At 35.1% G+C, this 20,069-nt stretch overlaps 2 protein-coding genes across 4 annotated transcripts; both read right to left on the reverse strand.

The window, feature by feature from the left end:
* Positions 1-5,662: 5,662 nt before the first annotated feature.
* Positions 5,663-6,721, reverse strand: LOC128186843 (uncharacterized). Its single transcript, XM_052856772.1, has one exon. The coding sequence runs from the start codon at positions 6,505-6,507 to the stop codon at positions 5,704-5,706; it is 804 nt and encodes a 267-aa protein (XP_052712732.1). The 5' UTR covers positions 6,508-6,721; the 3' UTR covers positions 5,663-5,703.
* Positions 6,722-9,910: 3,189 nt separating this feature from the next.
* On the reverse strand, positions 9,911-20,069 carry LOC128186827 (E3 ubiquitin-protein ligase MIB2-like). 3 transcript variants are annotated; one of them, XM_052856746.1, is made up of 19 exons: positions 19,640-20,069; positions 19,493-19,559; positions 18,394-18,621; positions 18,103-18,274; positions 17,869-17,990; positions 17,534-17,728; positions 17,304-17,443; positions 17,083-17,193; positions 16,832-16,936; positions 16,458-16,626; positions 15,847-15,980; positions 15,474-15,622; positions 15,088-15,244; positions 14,466-14,620; positions 14,148-14,274; positions 13,686-13,895; positions 12,937-13,115; positions 11,818-11,990; positions 9,911-11,630 (listed from the first exon to the last, which is right to left on the reverse strand). In XM_052856746.1, the coding sequence occupies exons 3-19, from the start codon at positions 18,614-18,616 to the stop codon at positions 11,434-11,436; spliced, it is 2,718 nt and encodes a 905-aa protein (XP_052712706.1). In that variant the 5' UTR covers positions 18,617-18,621; positions 19,493-19,559; positions 19,640-20,069; the 3' UTR covers positions 9,911-11,433. The 3 variants fall into 3 exon arrangements, with proteins under 3 accessions (XP_052712706.1, XP_052712705.1, XP_052712707.1); XM_052856745.1 differs by lacking the exon at positions 19,493-19,559; XM_052856747.1 differs by lacking the exon at positions 19,493-19,559 and having other exon boundaries at positions 17,875-17,990; positions 19,640-20,066.

Consider the following 20,069-nt stretch of genomic DNA (forward strand, 5'->3'; position numbering starts at 1 on the left):
GTACTGTCTACCGTGATCATAGTATGACATGTTATAGCCCAGTTTACTTTTTACGATTACTTCCGGTTTTGACTTAAATCAGTTACGTATTTAGTTATGCATAGGCCTTATAAAAAAAAATAAGTGAAAGCTTTAAACATCTTGATTTTACTCTGTAACACCAAAGAAAACAAAAACAGCCAGTGGTGTCACTTAACAGGTGCACAGGTAAAGCACCCATGCCACGTGCAGTGAGTCGTGACTAATTCTGTCTGGCCAGCACGGTCGGTAAAAATCAAAGTGAGTTTGGAACACTGAGTGTTTATACAAGCTACCGATGAAGTAAAGCTCGAGGAAAAAGTGTAAAAGCATTTCACAATAGTTTTTAAAGTTTATAGTACCGTACTATGAATTACTGGGATGCTATAGACATTACAACAGAGATCATTTTTAAATGATACTGGAGAAATACATGTTGTTTTGTGAATGAAAAATCTATCCGATATATAAGGCAAAAAATAATTTTAATGAATATTATTTTCTGGTATTTTCTTAACTGGGTTTCACTGCAAATTCAAAATAGGCAAAATAAAATTTTCTGTCTTTACCCTAGCTAGATGTCAGCATGCAGTGATGGTTCAATACTGAACAATAAGAAGACTTAATATAATCAAAGTACTTAAAGTACTGGAAAGCGCTAAGCCGGGAAGAAAGTGTTAAATCATAGACAGTCTCTTCTGCGGTATATTTTAGGGTATATCATTAAATTTAATTAAGTCTCTAGCTCACATCCTATCATACGTAAAAAGTAGCGTGTTCCAACATAATTTAATTTAAAGGGTGTTGTCATGGACGCCGATTCAATTGTCACAACAGTATTTCATCTTAGGTCACGTCAAAACAGGGCTGAGGAAAAATGATTACCGATTTTTCCTTCGAATTTGGGCCATTTCCACCTGCGACAAGGGATAATCTTTTATGTAATGAAAAAGCATGTGTAAGGTGTCTGACGATCCAAGTTGTGTAATAATGCAAGATCATTTGAATTTTTTATGCATGTTGTTTTTTTTTAAGGGGAAGAAGGATGAAAAGTTCTTGACTTATGGTCTTGTGCTTTTTAAGCTCACGTGTAACTTCGACGTAACAAACTCTCACGCCTTGATGGATGCACATGTGTTTTTGCTAAGTTATTCCAATTATTGCTTAACACCTAATACACAACCAAATGCATTTTCCCCCTAAAAATTATAATTGGAAAGAAATCATCATCATGAATATGATATCTTTAGGAGCACCCATATCCGATATATAATAATAATATTCATTAATTGAATTTATTCCCAATTTAAAACTGATAGAACAAATGTATCTGCATGCAGGATAACTTGAAGATATGTTTTCCCTACTGCATAGCTATGAGTTCTCCCGAGTACGACTTCTCCAGGGTACGACTTCTCTAGCATCCGCCAGTAGGTGGCGGTATTTCGGAAATGCAAAATCGAAAGTGGAAGTAGGATCAGAAATCTGGCGACAAAAAAGCGCTGCAGCTATGCTTAGCGCTTTAAAAAGTGGCACTATTGGCTTCTTGTATTGTACCATGCAAACAAAATAATAGTTTTCTGAACATGTACAGCAACACAAGTTGTAATTGCACACTGGTAGTCATAGAAATAATAAAATTTTAAATGACTGCAAATGCATTAATTACAATGGTAAAATAAGGTATCCAACAGTATTTTTAATATATATTTGCATTTCACGTGAAAAAACGTCGTTTACGCAAAATCTCCCCCTTAGCCAAGTTGGTAAGGGGGAGATTCTCCCACATAGCAGCTTTGAAAGGTTAACAGGTATGAATTGGTTCTTAGCTCACTTAAGTTGATTTCAACCCAACTTGGCACAAAGCATCCTTAGGTTAAGGTGATTCAAGTTTGTTAAAATTAAGGGTCATGCCCTCTTTCAAAGGGAGATAATTAAAAATTATTTTTTTTAATTTTGGTATTTTTAAAAATTTAAATAAAAAACCATTTGGCCAGAATTGGGTAGATTCAAGTTTGTTCATGATCACCAGGGATAGGGTGGGTCCACAAAAGGGGGGGGGGGGGCACAACGTAATATATAGAGAGAAATCTTTAAAAATCTTCTCAGAAACCAAATCGAACAGAAAAGATGTAACTTGTGTGGAAGCATCCTCAGGTAGGGTAGATTCAAAAGTGAAATTTATGAATGCCTTTTCCAAAAGGTGAGGAGGGGGTAGTAAAAGGAATTCGAAATTCGAAGTAAGATACCTTTTGTTATAATATTATACTGAACTATACTGTAAAAACAAGCGCCTGTGGAACAAGTTCGTTATGCTTCATGAAAAGTTTCGGCACAAACCCAATTTTGAATTTGCAATAAAAAAAAATACAATTTTTGAAGAATTGGGATTAAAAAAATGTAAGCACGTGCTTACACTGCTTCAATGTAGCTACGCCACTGCCACGCATGAAAAATATTACATTGACAATCGTTTAACTAATTTTATTCTGACATTCTTGAGTATCTATATACGTACATGTACAATACCTTTATATGCAATTAAAAGAAACGTTTAAAAAAAATTCCAACTGTTCCGTGATTCGAACCCAATCAAAAAATTTGGATTAATTTACAATCTATATACTTACTGCATAACCACTCTACTAATCTAGACAAGACACAAATTGGGGAAATTTAACACAGCGTTCATAGATTTTTAAGGTATTCATGATTTTTTTCAAAAGTTAGATTTTGAGAAAATACGCCTCCTTGAAACAAAAATCGGGAATGGCAGTTCTCAAGAAATTGTCTGACTCTAAATGTCAAGATAAATTACCGTAGAAAGGAATAAACACGTTCGCTGATTTTTCGTTAACAGCGAATCCAAAAATGAATGTAATTCACGTAAGGGGTACTCCACGTACTTCGGAGTTAGATAACTTGTGTTTTTATTATGCATTGTGATGGGTTCAAAATTCAGATCCATATAAAATTAAGGAAGAAACAACTATTTTATATTGCATTTCATATTACAATCGACTTGGTGCTTGACCAATTCGTATTTGAAAAGAAGCAACAGAGCACAGTTTTGGTTAAGGAGAAAGTAAACTGCCACCCTATTTCTTTCAAAACAAACAATAAATACGTTTGCATTTTATGGTACTAGTAACACTAAATTACAACTTTTATTGCGTTATTAGACAAAAAAAGCAGACATAAAGTTGCTTGAGAAATTCTGCAACTAGTCAACAAAAAACCCTCTATAGTCTCATTCCAGTCATTTATCATTACTAAATTATTTTATCATAATAAATTAGGCACTCTTGTACTAAATCTAATTTGATAAAATAAAGTTCAGTAAATGACAGCATTGTCTTGGTTGTCCATTTAAAAACTTAACTTTTTGGTTTCTGTTGGTGTGTGTTGTTTTATTGTTGTTTTTTGAATTTCTTAAATTTGTTCCAAGCTATTTGATTTCATGTAGAAAAAAGAAAAATAACAAAGAAACAAAACAAAATAATTGGGAAAACCCCGAAAGAATATCAACGCTGACCGTATCAATTAATGTAGAAAATTGATTTACTTTTTCCTTCTTTGTGAGATAACCAGGTATGCCGTTTTCAACGATATATATTTACATCTACTAAATATTATTTCCTCTATTTCTTACGGAAACATATAGTTAATTCATAGCTCTATAGAAACAGCCAGACTGAAATCTACACGCCCCGTTTATCGATTGGTCGAAATCTACAACGGCTGAAACTGACAAGATACTGACAGGAATAAAATGGACACGCTCTGTTTATCGATTGGTCGAAGCCACCAGCAACCTGCGTAAGAAAAATCACGGACTGCACAAAATAATCATGATGATGTCAGACTCAAAGTCTCACAGGAGACGATTTGGCTGTTTCTTTTAGCTAACGTACTTATGTACATTAACAGTAATTTAGTGAATTTTACTAACTTTTCATAATCAATTTATTAATTAGTTAAAGAAAGATGTTCATATAAATAATAGAATGCTTTCTTTGATGATTCATGCGGGTTATGAAGGTAGCGATCATCGCTAACGCGGGTTATGTATTTTTTCTGCAATGTCGCTACCTTCATATCCCGAATGAATCCCCAAAAGGAAGCATTTTATTGTTTAAATGTACAGGATATTATAGAAACATGCAATGATTATAATTACAACCCTTACGGTAATAATCAGATTTATTCATAGAGCTCCAAAGAGTGATATTTTTCACATATATAAAAAGAAATCATATATACCCTCTACCTATTAGGAAGAGGATTTATTATTTAATTATTTATTTTTTTGTTTATATGAGAAAAATACTTAACTTCAGGCCTTGACACTAGAAATCAAATTGATAAATAATGTCAACATCAAAATATAGAATGCGCAATGGGTTAGAGCGTTAACTATGAATCTGTAAGCCATGAGTTCGAATCCCACTGCGGCTTTTATAAGTTTTACCTTTCCAAAAATATTTAAAACATTTTTTTTTTGTAAAATAATGTAAAATTTGGAAATTATGTACCGGTGAAAGTATTTCAATTGTAATATTCTTTTATCCACATTAATATCGACAGGTGCCCCATACCACCATAAATAAATAAATCCCCAATGTTTGAACCAGAAAGGTATTAAAATTGACGAAAACAAGTTAAATAGTATTCATTTTATTTTATTTATTGATTAAAATTTAAATACATGTATATGGTATATGCATATTGCAAAAAGACCATATGTTTAGCATGTTAAATCGTGTAAATAGTAAATACATATTCAGATAAAATTAACATAAGTAACATTTAAAACTCAATATGGTAGATAATAAATATTCCAAAGTAAATTTCAATTTAAAATATAGTTACGAAAGACTCTCCAAAGTACTAATTATGGGTAGTAAGTCCTGTTATTCCAGAGCATTAGCTATGAGTACCGGAGTTCTGTTATCTATACTGGTGACTTGTGGTACCGGAGTTCTGATATACCGGAGTACTTTTGGTAACGGGGTCATGTTATACCGGAGTGCTTGTGATACCGGAGTACTTGTGGTACCGGAGTTCTGTTATAACAGGGGACTAGCGATTGATAACGGATTCCTGTTATGCCGGAGAATTAACGAATGGTAATGGATCCCTGATATACCGGAATATTAGCTTTGGGTACCAGAGATCTGTTACACCGGATTGTTATAAACGGGTACCGGAATCATGTTATAGCGCACAAAGTACTAGCGATGGGTACCGGGTTCCTGATACGCTGGAATGTTTGCTTTGGGTACCTTGCTTTTGTGACACCGACGTATATATTTGCCTTTCTTGCCGAATCCAGTCATCCATGCAGCGGAGTACTAGCTATAAAACTGGAATACTAGCTTTGGATACATGTGTCCTTTAACCGGAGTTATTGCGATGGGCATTGGAATTTATGCCAATGAATTTAAAAAATCGACATATCATGCATTGTCAAAAATACACAGTTCTTGTACGGACGAAGGTATCTGTAGCTACCCATGAATCTAATGAATCTAACACGTTAGAGAGGTCAAGAAAAGATCTAAGAACCAGACCTTGACTCAGAAAGCTCTTTCAACCCCCCCCCCCCCCCCAAAAAAAAAATAAAGTTATTGTTTGTTGCATTACATCATAATACTTCGCTAGGTTGTAAAGTTGCCTTTGTACTCAGCGATGCTCGTCGTAATAATGACGGACAAATCGGGCTGATGCTGCCTCGTCTACATACGTGTTGAAGGGTGGGGCCATAGCACGGGTTTGTAAGACATCCAGGTCTGATCGGATGGTCCCTGAGGTCGCCTTGGCCTGAACTGAGGCCGTTTTCTTGGTGGCTTTGTTCTGGATTTTCCTGCATTGACTTTGAGCATGCCCCGTGTGTATGGGAGGTAGGGTCACTCCGATGGACTCTTGCTTTGGGCCAGTCTTTCGCTGTCCGGTGTTTTTGTGGACCACCGTTGCACATCTTATAGGCTCGACTGTCTGAGGGATGCCATACACAGAAGCAAGTTTTGTATGGATAGCAGGGAGCTTGGTGCTCTTGTACTTGTGGCCATATCTGTCTACATGCCTGACCTCTACGTACTGTCCGCCATATCGTGTCGGTTGGTATCCTCTACCAGGGATCCCATGAGGTTTGGTCCCTTTCTGTCCCTTGACTCCCATTACATTTCGGCAGTGTTTACCATGATACTGACCGGGGTGATAGTACATCGGTGGTGGACTGGTTGGCGAGAAGCCAGTGGGGGGTCGCCACCTGGCACTCTGTGGGGTCAAGGTTAGTGTGGAGTCTGTCAACTCTGTGTAGGCACTCCCTGGAATCAAGCGGCCGCTCTCATGGAACGAAGGCGAGTGACCGAGAGAAGAGGCGTCGCTGTTCATATAGCTGTCCAGGGAACAGCTGTCCAAGCTATCTCTGTCATCATTAAAGGGAAGTCTTCCTACCAAGAAGTCTTTCCTATTTGTGAAATCCATTTCTCAGAAGTTTTTTTTCGACTGAAACGAAAAATTATGGATGAAAATAATATACATTTCGTCTAAGACATATGAACAATTAAGAAATAATTTATTTCCCAGCATTAAAAATACTCGGGACATATCATGGACAATTTCTTAAAGAAGTATATTTATTTAGATGCTGCCGAGTTTTACCTGATAAGTTCTGTACGATTGTATCTAATTATCCCAAATTTCGTGACTGCGAGGGGTCGTAGAAAAATCAAATCATCACGGAGATTCAACGCCAGAAAACACAAGACGAAGTTGGAAAGAATGTTGCAAACTATCAATGTCCAAAAATTTCCCGATATGCCTCATAAAGTATTATGACGTCATAGTACCAGTGATGTCATAGAGAGGAAACAACTAATACCCTGAAAAGTATGCTTTTGTTCCACAAATTTGTTTTAACACAAAACATGTCAATTTTATTACTTTACACCAATTTAAGGTCAGACGACACGTTCCTCGAGAATCTTTTTTGTATCTCCTCGTAATAAAGAGTTCCAATAAAAAATATTAATTTTATAATTACTTTAAGAATGATCAAAATTTACTTGAATTTGGTTACATGTCTAGATGGTCGAGTGGTTAGAACCGTGGTCGCTCACTGCCAGAAGCTTATAGGATTAAGAGGTCGTGAGTTCAAAGCCCCGCCCCGGCGGAAATATAGTTATAATGAAATATTTCTATAACAGCAATTCAAGTGTATTTTCAAGAAGATTATATAGGAAATTGCATATTCTAGTATTTTGCAGAAATGCCTGGTAAGGTACCCTAATTTTTTGCTAGAAAGCTTGTCAAAGTAGTAGTAAACCATTAACAAATTCCTGGAAAAAGTTATCTAAAATTGAGGAACGTGTCGTCTGACCTTAACTCACTTCGTATGAGTAAAAAAATGATTTTAAAAAATTCATCAATCACTCTTATTAAAAACCAGACCCTCTTCCTATTGTCAACAGAAATAAGAATGATTAGCTACATAGATTAAAAAACTTGCAGAGCAATGAAAATTTTACAAAATTTATACTTTTCAAATGCCCCATTACTCATCATAAAGGTAAAAAATAAAAAAAATAAATATATAATAGTGTAGAAATGTGCAAGAAGCTTAGAAAGCTATTACAGATCCTGGTACAATGTATAATTAAATCGATTAATAATCGGATTATAATAAACGCATTACTTTCGCGAATAAATGCGAAACGTTCGCGAATAAACGCGTTTTAATATAAATTTATAGTTTTAAATAAATACTATTCATTAATATCATATCATCTTTTTACGTTGATTTATCAAAAAAAAAATTTAAAGCTGCTTGGTCCGATTTTTTTGTAATTACAGTATCAAAAATTTTTCCATACAAATCATTAATCTTAGAAAGTTATGGACTTTCTCCTATTTACACCAGCAGAATCAGTCTCCTTTCAAAGTTAGAAATATTCAAAGTAAATAAAAATAATTTCTCTTTGGGCAAACGAAAAAACAAACCAAAATGCATCACGGGAATGTTTAGAAAAGGAAACCGCTTGGTTTCGTCCCCCCAATGATTGGGGTTATTCAACCCGCATGCTATGCATCGATTGTAAAGAAAGCAGACTTTGGAAATATTAGCGAACAAAACGTACACATGTTTATTTGTAATTGTCTGATCATTTCGACCTTTATTTAAAGCGATGTCAAAGTCGTAATACAACCATACCCGTCTCGTCGTCAGGGGTGAAATTTAACATGAGGCGAAATAACGCGGTACCTTTTAATATCGTTTGTTTTGTTAGCAAATTTTGTACGTATTTTTCTTCATTGAAATTTGGCATAATTGACGGGTAAAACTGCAATGTCTTTTATTTTACATATACTAAGCATAGCCATCGTTTAAAAGCGTGCATAAAATTTGATATAAAATCGGACCAAGCAGCTTTCTGCTTTCTTTATATACATGCATACATGTAGATATAAATAAATCTGATAAAACTTCATAAAACTGTTAGATGTAAGATGTTCCAAGTAAATAAGGAGGTGGAGCATCATTTTTCATTGTTCGGCGATCCTGTGTTCGAACAGGCAATCATTAATAATCTTATTTCTGAAATTAATACAAATTCAAACGTAGGAAATCTGTAGGTGATTTTCGAGGACAAATTAACGTTATTTGAATTTGAACAATAACTTGAAAAAATTTGTAGATTGAACTTATTTCAATTCAAAGCTTGACTTATTTTTCTGGTATAAAACTGTCAAACTAGACGTTAATTTATGTCGCGGAGGTATAACAAATATGTATATATAACATTTAAAAAAAAAAATGATATCCTTTATTTTACAATGATATTTGATTAAAATAAGCTATAAATATTCATATTTGTATAAATATTAATTCTTCTATGATTCATTTCAAACTTCTTTTATCATTTTGGAAGCACTTATAAATATGAAGATAAATGTAACATTACTGTTAAACATATGTACTGAAATATATCACTAGTGTATTATATATCTTTTATCATACACTGTTAAAGGAAGTACGCGTACATCGTAAAGAGAATTAAACAGGTAGTGTTTACTAGTATATAATTTTTTTTCATCAATACCCAATTAAAAAAACCCAAATATTTACGTGATATTGAACCGATATTGGTTGGAAATGCACTTATTGCATCTCGTAGTTTTACTGTTTAGTGTAAACCCGAATGTAACACTTTTTTGCACGAACGTTTCGCGTAATATCGCGAAAGTTACGCGTTTATTCGCGAAAGTTTTGTGTTAATATGTGAAGTAATTTGTTCATTCGCGAAAATTTCGGATTTATTCACGAAATTTACGAGTTTTTTCACGAAAAAAACATTTTCTACGAAAATGATCTCAATGGGCATTCGCAATACAGGATATTTTTATCGGTAATTACAATAGAAACATTTAACGTCAGGTGCCTGTGGTATATACTAGTATTATAGAAACGGCACTTACTCACACGTACGAACTTAAAACTAACTCTACAATTTTTTTTATCTGTTCTTGATATTGAAGAATTTGAGAAATACACCTTTTCAATTCATAATCCGTCTAAAACATTATAAATGAAGCTATGCATTAATTATTGTAGTTTGGTAACTTTACGGAGCATTGTCTGCTATATACTGATCTCTTCACAGTCTAATATCTTCTATAATATAGATATCCAATCTAGCCTGTGTGCGGTTTTGTGGTGTCATTTTCATTCATCCTCTTATACCAAGTTTAATTTGGGTGGTTTATGTATATGTGCTGTAGCAGACCTTGATCTTCAGGAGTCTGTGCGAATAGTATACAGCAATGAAATCTTTTTTTATCTAGATGTCATGATAACCTTACAATGCAAGTGAACAACTGAACACAAAGCCTTCTAAATGACACATTTATTTGTTAAAATAACCCCAGGTTGTATTGATTCAGTAGCACTATCATATGTTTAAACATTCAAAACAAATTCTCCATTCAAGGTGTTGTACACTTGTCAATAGATAAAATTATTACAGAGGTCTATATCAATAATGAAAACATAACCTGGTGTACAAAAAATCGTCAAATAAAAATGTCTATATAAATCCTCCTTGCATCGTACTATCTTAGGTATTTTCTCAGTTTGAACCCCACTACTTAATTACAGTAGCGCATGATTTGGTGTTCTTGTCATCATTATAATCGTATCACGGACATGCCTTATTCAAAGAGGTAGCAACATAATTCCAACACAAGAAATAGACCATCAATTATATAAAATAATAAATAAATTAAACAGGTTTCTATAGTTCCTGTGGTTGAATGCATGCAGTCTCAGTTCCCTCTCCACAGGAAGCAGTTCATCGCCTTACAATATGAAGAAACAAGCATTTTCTCTTTGGTTCTTTGTAGTATAACACTTTTTTTCTTCAAAATAAAGTTAAGTTTCAAAAGTTAATAGTTATCAAAGCTTGCACAAATAAAATCAATCGTTTATTAATTATTGTAATTTCTGATAAGAAACCATTGATAGCAATCTAATTAAAAATAAGATGGTAGATCCGTTCACTTACGCGTTAAGAGAGCAGATCTTACCTATAATTTCAAATAGATTACAAGGATTGCTACATGCATTCAGCAAACAGGAAACAAACTACATGTGCGAAAATGCCCAACATTGAAGCAAGGCACATTACTGGAAGAGAGAGAAAGTATCACACAAAAATAGGACAGAGAGAGAGAGAGACGACGAACGGTTGCATATAAACAAAAGCAATGGTTTACATCGAATGTAGTGTATCAAATACAACAACAAAAGATATCAAATACACAGTTTGTATGAAGCGGACAGTTGAGTCCAATCCTTCTATCACACTTTGTGAACCCCTGGAGAGCCTCACCAAGGGAGACCACTCTATCACAGAATACTATTCATCTTCCTCAAATCTAGACCAAAATAATTTCTTTCTTTATATGACATACTGTCTTATTTGTTAGCTGTCTTCTTACTTTCAACATTAACAGAAAATTATCAAAAAAAATAATTTAATTTTAGAGTGACTTATAATAAATTCATAAGCAAATAGCTGTAATAGAGTCATAAATTATCATAAAACTCAATGAATTCATGCAGAAAAAATGCCACTAATGTTACAATATTGTACTGTTATTTCATGTAAATGCATAAAAAAAAACACATGTACAAATCTCCACACAATTGCACAGTCACACAGAACACATTACATGTGCTATAATTCAATACAATGCTATAGAGCAATAAAAACTCCCAAACATTTGTAATTCATATACAGTGCTTGTCTATTGACATTATGTCTCTGATCAGGTGCTTTCCAAAAATGGATGCCCCTGAAGTCAATCATTTTATTTGTAGAAACAACCATAAACAATATGTATCCATAAGATCTATAAATAGATTGGAATCTTCTTGGTGATGACTCTCCGACACATGTGGCAGTTCCGCAACGACTCCCCACACACATGGCATACCATGTGACCACACAGGAAAGCCGTGTCCTTCTTTCTCTCCATACAGATTGTACACACCGTAATGTCTTCATCCGTTGATGGATTGTCAATCGGTTCACTCAATTCCTTGTCACCTGAATGACCATAAAAAACATACAAATCAAAAATAACAGGTTAATCAAAGTTAAACTTAACATTGCATAAAAAGTAAAACAATTCTATGATGATGTGTCTTGGTTACATGTTCTTCATAACAAACACCTTAAAAAGAGATAAAATTAGCAGTACTGAGTAGGATTTAGAATAGAAGATGTTGCGTACCTATTTTCTTGAATTCGATGTTGGCGCGGCACGTAAAACATCGTTTGATTTTCTTGACCCTCTGACAGCACTCCTGACAGACCACGACATGTCCGCACGGCTCAAACTTGATACTGGCCTGCTGATCCTCACAAATAATACACTCCTTCTCTGAGGAGGGAATGTTGGTGACACTGTAATATAGAAAGCAAGGCATGATATAAGGATCCTAGGTGTAGCATTTTGTAGTGTTATTACATACAGAAGAAACCAGTAAGATAGGTTAAATCAAATCAAAAAGTCAAAAGATGCAGGAAAGCTGTGATTTGCTAGAATGATTGTTATGGGTAAAACTATGTCTTTCATATTTAATTTCAGAAAATTAATATAGATGTGTTTTTCCGTCACTTTTTTGGTGATCTTTAAAGCTGCTTGGTCTGATTTCATATCAAATTTTGTGAACGGTTTTAAAAGATAGTTACTAAGTATGTGCATAATTAAAGATATTGCGGTAGTTTTCCCTGTCAATCAAGAATAAAAAAAAAGATGAATAAATTTGTTAACAAAACAGATGACATAAAGAGGTACAGTGTTATTTTGCCTCATATCAAAATTCGCCCCCGATGTCGAGGCGGCTGTGATTGTAATAATTTGGTAAATCAAAAATAAACCTGTGTACATTTTGTTCACTAATACATGCATTTCTAAAGTTTGTTTTGTTTACAGTTGATGCATAACATGCGAGTTGAATAAACCCAAACATTCAGGGGACCAAACCAAACGGTTTCCTTTTCTAAATATTCACATGATGCAATTTGGTTTGTTTTTCTGTATGCCCATAAAGAAATTATCTTATTTACTTTGTATATTTCTAACTTTGAAAGGAGACCGATTCTGCTGGTGTTAATAGGCAAAGATCTATAACTTTCTAAGATAACTGGTTTGTATGGAAAATTATTTGATACCGTAAGAGCAAAAAAATCGGACCATGCAGCTTTAAATGAAATACACAAGCCTGACAAAGAAGTACAATTAAGATCAATGAAAGGGGAAAATCCACAATTTCTTCATCAACAAGTCATCTCATAATTCCTAGAGAAATTTACAGTAATTTGACATTGTAAAGTGAAGAGCTCTCACTTTCCAGTGGCATACTCCTGCACCACCTCCTCTGTTTTGGAGTCCCCGATGATACTGAGGGGGGTCTTTCCCTGGTGGTTCTTGTGATACAGGTCAGCTCCTTTCTCCGCCAGGTAACACGTCATCAGAATTCCCCAGGTGATGTCCTCCAAACCCTTCTTCTCTAAATGTTCTCGAATCTTTCATAAAAAAACCCAAAAGTATTTGAAACAGACATACATGTACACATGGCATGATCAGGAACTAAAATTACTGTGCAGCAATATTAAAAAAACTGAAGGCCATGCATTCATACTTGATGAAAATAAGCACGTCAAATTACCGGTAATGGAACATTGCCATGTATTACAAATCTGCAGTCAAATTAGTCATTAACACAAACACATAATATAACACTTAATGGATTACTATTCTGAAGTCAACTATCAGAACCTTGCTGACATCTTTTTACAGTTCACAATTACAGAACTTTACTTAAGCATTTTCTACAATTCTGATCATACTAACAAAACCTTACATTGGCATGTTTTTGCAATTCTGGGGTCACACTTAAAGAACTTCAAGAATCAGAAGTAAGTAACTCTTAAAGAACCTTACATTGGCATGTTTCAAAGTTCTGAGGTCACACTTATATGTCTCCATATTAAACAGTTCTGAAGTGTCATTTACAGCATCATACACTAACGTCTTTTAGTTCTGAGGTCACACTTAAAAACCTTACAATTACATGTTTTACAGTTCACACTTACCGAATCCAACATTGGTGTGTTCTCCTGTTCTGAGGTCACGCTCTGCCGCATCAGTGCCAGGTGGAGTGTGGTGTCTCCATCCTCGTCCTCCACCCTAAGGTCAGCACCGCTGCTGACCAGGAGCTCCACAATGGAGGTGTGGCCCTGAGACACCGCCAGAAGTAGCGGAGTCTGCTGGCGGTTGTTTCTGATCTCGATGTTAGCTTGGCCCTGCAGACACAATTAATACATCATTTAAATGACTCTTCCATTACCCTTACAGATGGAAGAACCTTCAGTATTTCTAATGGGATCGATCTTTATAGTCAAAATTCAGAATTCACAAATACATTTCAGTAAGGAAGGGTACCCTTTTTTAAATATTAAAAGCATAAGTTTGAATTTTGAAAATATAATAAGATAATGTTAGTCACTACAAACATATTCAGTTATCTGTTTTACATTAGATAATGAGCCACTGACCAGTGTCAGAAGTGAAAAGGTGACATCTCGATGTCCATTTAGTGCTGCCAAATGAATAGCAGAGAATCCATCATCCTTCTTGATATCCACAATCTGTCGACATTTTTGAAGAATCTTCTCTGTAGCACTGTAACAGAATTATTGATATACATGGAAATATAAGACCATACAAGTCTTATCATTTACCAGCCTAGCAATTCAAATCCCAAATACAAGAAGCCAACAAAGTATGACTGAAATTACTCGTAAACAAAAATAGAAAAAAAACCCTATAAAATTTTGGAGTGGTGGAGGGGTTAAATTTGGTGATGAACTTACAAATTATTTCCCTTTAGGGCAGCATGGTGAAGTACATTGAATCCTCGCTTGTTCTTCAGAGTGAAGTCAATACTTGGGTAATTAATCAGGCCGTCTATTATGTCCTGCTTTTCTTTACCGATGGCGTCGTGTAAAGCTGTGTCGCCATAAGAATCCTACAACACAGAAGACTCGCTGTCAAATTACAAATAGGCAGCATCAACTGGTTCATCTTACAAGTCTCCAGTCACATCTATGAATCACACTGCATATCCCTACAGCTAACAGAAGTCATCATACTTGTGCATGTAATGCCCTGCACTAATATCTCCACTAGGCTTTACTCACTTTCAATGCTTTTATTTAAAGTTATCTTCAGAAAACAAATAATCAAGCAAATTTTGGTTCAGCAATACAAAGATTTACATGCACCAAGCTAACTCCTAAAAATGCAACCTGGCATATCTACCTCTCCATTACAGCAACATGTAAATTTTCTCTTAATTAAATTCACTTCTCTAAATTTAGATTCTTAATGACATAAATCATCTCCCTCGTTTCATCAAAAGCACAGAAACTTGTTGACAAAAAATAATAATAAAATGTCTTTTCTTTAGAGTACAAGCCTTTCTAGTTTGTTTACCTGTATGTTTACATTACACTTGTTTTTAAGCAAGATTCGGACACACTCCGCATGCTGTTTGTTGACAGCCACATGCAATGTACTACATCCGCCATTGTTCAATGCATTAATTTGAGCACCTTTCTTGAGTAGAAGTTCCATCACTTCAGGTTGATTTCTGACAAGGAGAGATATTTACAAACCATCAGTATAACAGTTCATAACAATAACAAAGATCCACATTTATTGAAGTTTAAGTTGGATTGACATTTGATTAATTGACTGTTATTCTAAACTTTCCTACCTTACTGCAATTTTCAGCTGTACAATATGCAATGTTTCATCTATATAGCTTAAAATAAGTCCAACATAATTAATGATTGTATATTATTTTAAAAAAAACACACCCAAAAGCGGAGTAATGGAGAGCTGTATCACCGTCCTCGTCCTGTACGGTGAGCTTAGCGTTGTGAGTCAGGAGGATCTGAACGATTTCTTTGTGACCTTGATGACTGGCCACCTGGAGAGCCGACTTCCCAGAACTCTTTTGGTCCACCTACAAGTGATATCAACACCTTGATTGGTCAGTCTTTTAACATCACAAACTGTACTTGTCAAACCTCTTCAATCAATCAAACGCCTTAGTGTCACAAACAGCAACATTATAAAAACATTAACAAAGCAACATGAAAAGTATCAACACATACTTCAGTATACTTATCCTTTTCTCCTTTGCTATAACTTGTAAATACACAGTTTGAAGTGACTGGCGCTACTGACCTTATCTGGGTGTTTTGTGACAATGTCCTTTACCGCATCAGCATGACCTTGAGCAGCCTCCCTGACCAATCTCTCAGGGCCGGTGGTATCAGCTCTGATGTCCATCAACTGCTCCAAAAGGTCAGAGAGGGTTGCTGTAAAAATAATAAAGACCATTAGCTGATATAAACAAGTACTTACATGGTTACTAAGGATATATGTATCAGAAAAAGGCAAAGGCAAAAAATAAGGAATAAAAAGTTTCTCAGGGTAAATAATGAAATATTTTAATCTGCTCCAGTTTAGCCTCTTTTAAACATATATGTATTAACAAAGAAAAATCATTCAAACTAAAAAGCTGTCTTATATACCTATATTTTGTTAAGTACATGTATAGCAAAGTCATCAATAGTTTAAAGATGTTGATGGATGAGGGTGCTTGAGGACAGGACCACCCCTCAATCCCTCCTCCACCCCCAAGTATAGACTCCTTTTTCCCCCCATTAGATCATCCTTTTATGACTTCTAATCTAACTAGGGGGGTGTCTGTCCTGTCGTCATGCACCTGTGTGCAGAACATTGTATGTACTGAAGACCTGTATTTTTTATTGAGATTTGGCTATAAGACTTACTTGAGTGATCTCGCTGTTCATGTCCGCCATTTGTGTTGTTATTATCTGGCTCTATTGACGGAACAATAGAACAACACGCTGGATTGAACGTCCACGTCTGATTGGCCACTGCCACCCGCAGGTCTCCATCGGCGTAAACCTTTAACACTCTGCCTACTCTACCCAGGGTCTGTAACAGGAACATGTATTATCAAGATACCATACAGTGCTCAGGTGATAAACAAAATCTAATGGTTTGTATGTTCTACTTCCTTTATTGATCTATTCCTCATTTCTGTAGCAGTTTTTAGGTGAAGAAAATTCCATCGTTTTCACTTATTTCCATTCTATGAATTCAAAGCATTGAATGCAGCAATAAGAAGCCAGTAACTCACTGTTTTCATGTTCTCTGTCCACTCGCCGTGGCTTTTCTGCATCTCCTTCACTTGATGGATGTTGTCCGAGATCCTCACACAATCGTTAACAGCAAACACATGAACCTTAACACCAACAAACACGAGAGGTCAGTGATTGGCTGAATTGTTTTGAGACATCATTTTTTATCTCATTAAGGATGTACATGTACCAGGTAAAAATTGTGGAAAAAATGAAGGGAGAAAAGAAGTATGAAATTGCATGTAATAACCTTTGTGAGAGCGCCAGGGTGAAATGTCCACCTGTTGGAGCACCCTTCATACTGCACCCTGACATCCCCCCTCTCTGTTATTCTGTGGACTGTTCCAACCTTTCCAATGTACTAGAATAAAAAAGACACCTTAATATATATAATGGAATATTATTAAATATTATCAAATAAGCCTAGAAATAATTAAGACACATGTTTTGTCAGTTGGACATGTTTAGTACCTCGGCCATTCGAGGATTCCAGCCTCCGTGTCCCTCCTGCATACACTTCAGTATGTCTGCTTCCAGGTCCACGCGGACTTTATCTCCAACTTTAAACTGGCATGGAATGCCACCCTGGGCCACAACATCTGTAAATTCTCCTGAACATTGAAATAAAAAAGATGTTATGTAAAATACACACATAACAAATTCTGACAAGATGATTCTGTACGCTTGCTGTATCTTCTTACCTAGAACAGGTAAGTGCTCCTTGTAGTAAGTCCAGCCCGGGGCTGACTGGATATACTTGAGATCCACCTTCCCTTTGTGTCCCACCCTATATACATTGGTTGAGCCTGACTGCCAGGTTACATGGGCCACACTGCGCCCAGATTCGGAGTCCCAGCCCCGGATGTCTGTTGTCTTTCCTATCTTCCCTTCTCCACCTGTAATCATAAACTCAAGAGCTTTATGGTTTGAATGATCAATGTGTATGGTAAAATACCAACTGTTTTTGATTTTAAATTCAAGATCATAATAAAATAGTAAAAAGAGATTCAAATGCAAAAAGGAAATCATATTCAACCTTTACCATCTTGATTGCCCCAGTCCCAGTCAGGTCCACGAATGACCTTGGCTCCAGAAAATATACCAAAGGACTGAGCTCGGGTACTGTTCTGAGTGTCCTTTCTCTTCGGCATTTTTTCACTAAAAACCATTTAGAATGAAATTTGATAACACCAAATACATTTCGTTAAAATTTTAAGAATTTCAGTCCATACCATATGTAATTTAAAAGAAGATAAAAGGATCAACTAACCCTCTAGACAAAGCATTTTCTATTCTTAGAAATGCATGTCCTAGATCATGCTTGTCGGCCATGTAACATGCAGTACACAGGTCAAAGTCATGACATTTGGTGCATTTCCATCGCATGCCTTGAATTCCTTGCTTTTTACAGGCATCACAAATTATGTTCTGGTGTTTGACACCTAATATAAAAAAAAAATTATTTCATAAGGTATATCCGAATTGGTCTATGATTTAAATTATTCTGTAGCCACATGTAGTCCTATGTATATCTACTAGTATGTGTTAACTAATTATATACCTATGGGTGCGTTGTCTAAAACTCGTAGGTCATAAGCTCCTTGATATCCCACACGATAGTTTGTCCTGGACCCAGAGTCCCACTGCACCACCACGGTTTTGTCTGGTGAGGTGGAGCTCCCTGGTTTCCCGATTTCAACAACAGTCCCCACATGTCCCTCTCCACCGTCCTGATTTCCCCACTTCCAGTCAGGGCCTCTGACAACTCTCAGACCCACCTCCATACTACCTGTAAAAATCAAATAATGTCATTTTAATATCACAATAACAATAACATAAGAATTGGTTACGGGTTCTTTAATCATATCAAAGTAACAAAACTAACATCAGCTACAATAATTAAAACAAAGTAACATAATGATTTTAGAATAAAACTAACTAACACAAAAAACTATGAAATTATGAAACAATGTAATGACAAAATGTTTTAAATATTTGACAATCAAGTGGCATCTTTGAGACAATGAAAACCGTAATGATATGTTGAGTTTTCATTAATTACTGAAAGAAAATTAAGTAATGCATCACACAGTAAAAAATCATGCATTTGTTTTGATATAAATATTAGACCCTAGGTATTTTCACAAGATACTGGAAGTTACCAGGTAAATTCAGAAAAATAAGGGCCAGTCATTTTATAAAAAAGTACATTAGGAGCAAACTTGCATATTTAGATCAGATATCATTAACTTTTTACTTAAAATTTAATTAAAGCTAACATGATGGACAAAAAAAATTAACATCCTAGTAACAATTTTGATGTTTCAATTTATTTTTTAAAGACATACTTTGTAACCTGTCATTAAAATTGTACATGCCGTCACTTAAATCTTTATGTACAGTGCAGCCCGATTCTCCAGGCTGATATAATGGCAATGTAATACTACACTGCTTTGTGAACAACAATGCACCATGACATTTCAATGCACCAATAAAGGAGATGCTTGATCAGTAACGTTATAATTCAACAGCTTTGGCAACCACTGTTACAAAAAATTACAACTCTAAATCACAGATTTAATATTAATCCGCCAATTATATGGTCTTGTAATATTTTTACACAGTGTATGAAAATGTTATCTAAAATGTTAACTTCTTACAGTGATAAAAATCACAGAACTGTTCCAACTTTTGCCAATAGATCACAATTCACTTCTGGATTAAGGTCTGTTCAACAAAAAGTGAAATCAGAATTCTATAAATACACACACCAACATTTTCTCCCTCAAGAGTAGAAGAAGAGTTACCTTATAAACAGACTACTAGTCTTCTCATGTAGAATTGTCTAAGGAGACAAAGTCTGACAATCTCTCATTATTGATATGAAGAAAAATGTACCGGAAGTAGATTTTCTTTTCAGCAGCAAATAAAAAATTCACAGATTCCAAATATGTTACTGCTTTCAAAAACTATATAACATATGATTCATAACGCATGAGACAGTAATTTCTCTACATGTTTTCGAGCATTTTCATCCAAATAAAACGTTTGAAGACATTTGTTTACGGAAGTTTCTTCTGGTAAACACACCCCCTATGCAAAATGCTCTTGTTATGCAAAGGTTTTAAATGTTGAAACTAACATTTTGCATATTCTCGATCATATAATTGCGAGTCAAAAATTTTCTTACATCCCTAAAACTTCTATATTTTACAATTTTCCTCTCTTTATGTTCTA

This window comes from Crassostrea angulata, chromosome 6 (genome assembly GCF_025612915.1).
Source record: "Crassostrea angulata isolate pt1a10 chromosome 6, ASM2561291v2, whole genome shotgun sequence".
Lineage (NCBI taxonomy): Eukaryota > Metazoa > Mollusca > Bivalvia > Ostreida > Ostreidae > Magallana > Magallana angulata.

Excerpts from the sequence above, each read along its gene's own strand:
- LOC128186843 (XM_052856772.1), bottom strand. The coding sequence starts at position 6,507 with ATGGATTTCACAAATAGGAAAGACTTCTTGGTAGGAAGACTTCCCTTT.
- LOC128186827 (XM_052856745.1), bottom strand. The coding sequence starts at position 18,616 with ATGGAGGTGGGTCTGAGAGTTGTCAGAGGCCCTGACTGGAAGTGGGGA. Across the intron at positions 17,991-18,102 it reads GAAAATGCTTTGTCTAGAGG|TGAAAAAATGCCGAAGAGAA; the intron begins GTTAGTTGATCC and ends AATGGTTTTTAG. Across the intron at positions 16,627-16,831 it reads GGACAGAGAACATGAAAACA|ACCCTGGGTAGAGTAGGCAG; the intron begins GTGAGTTACTGG and ends TTCCTGTTACAG.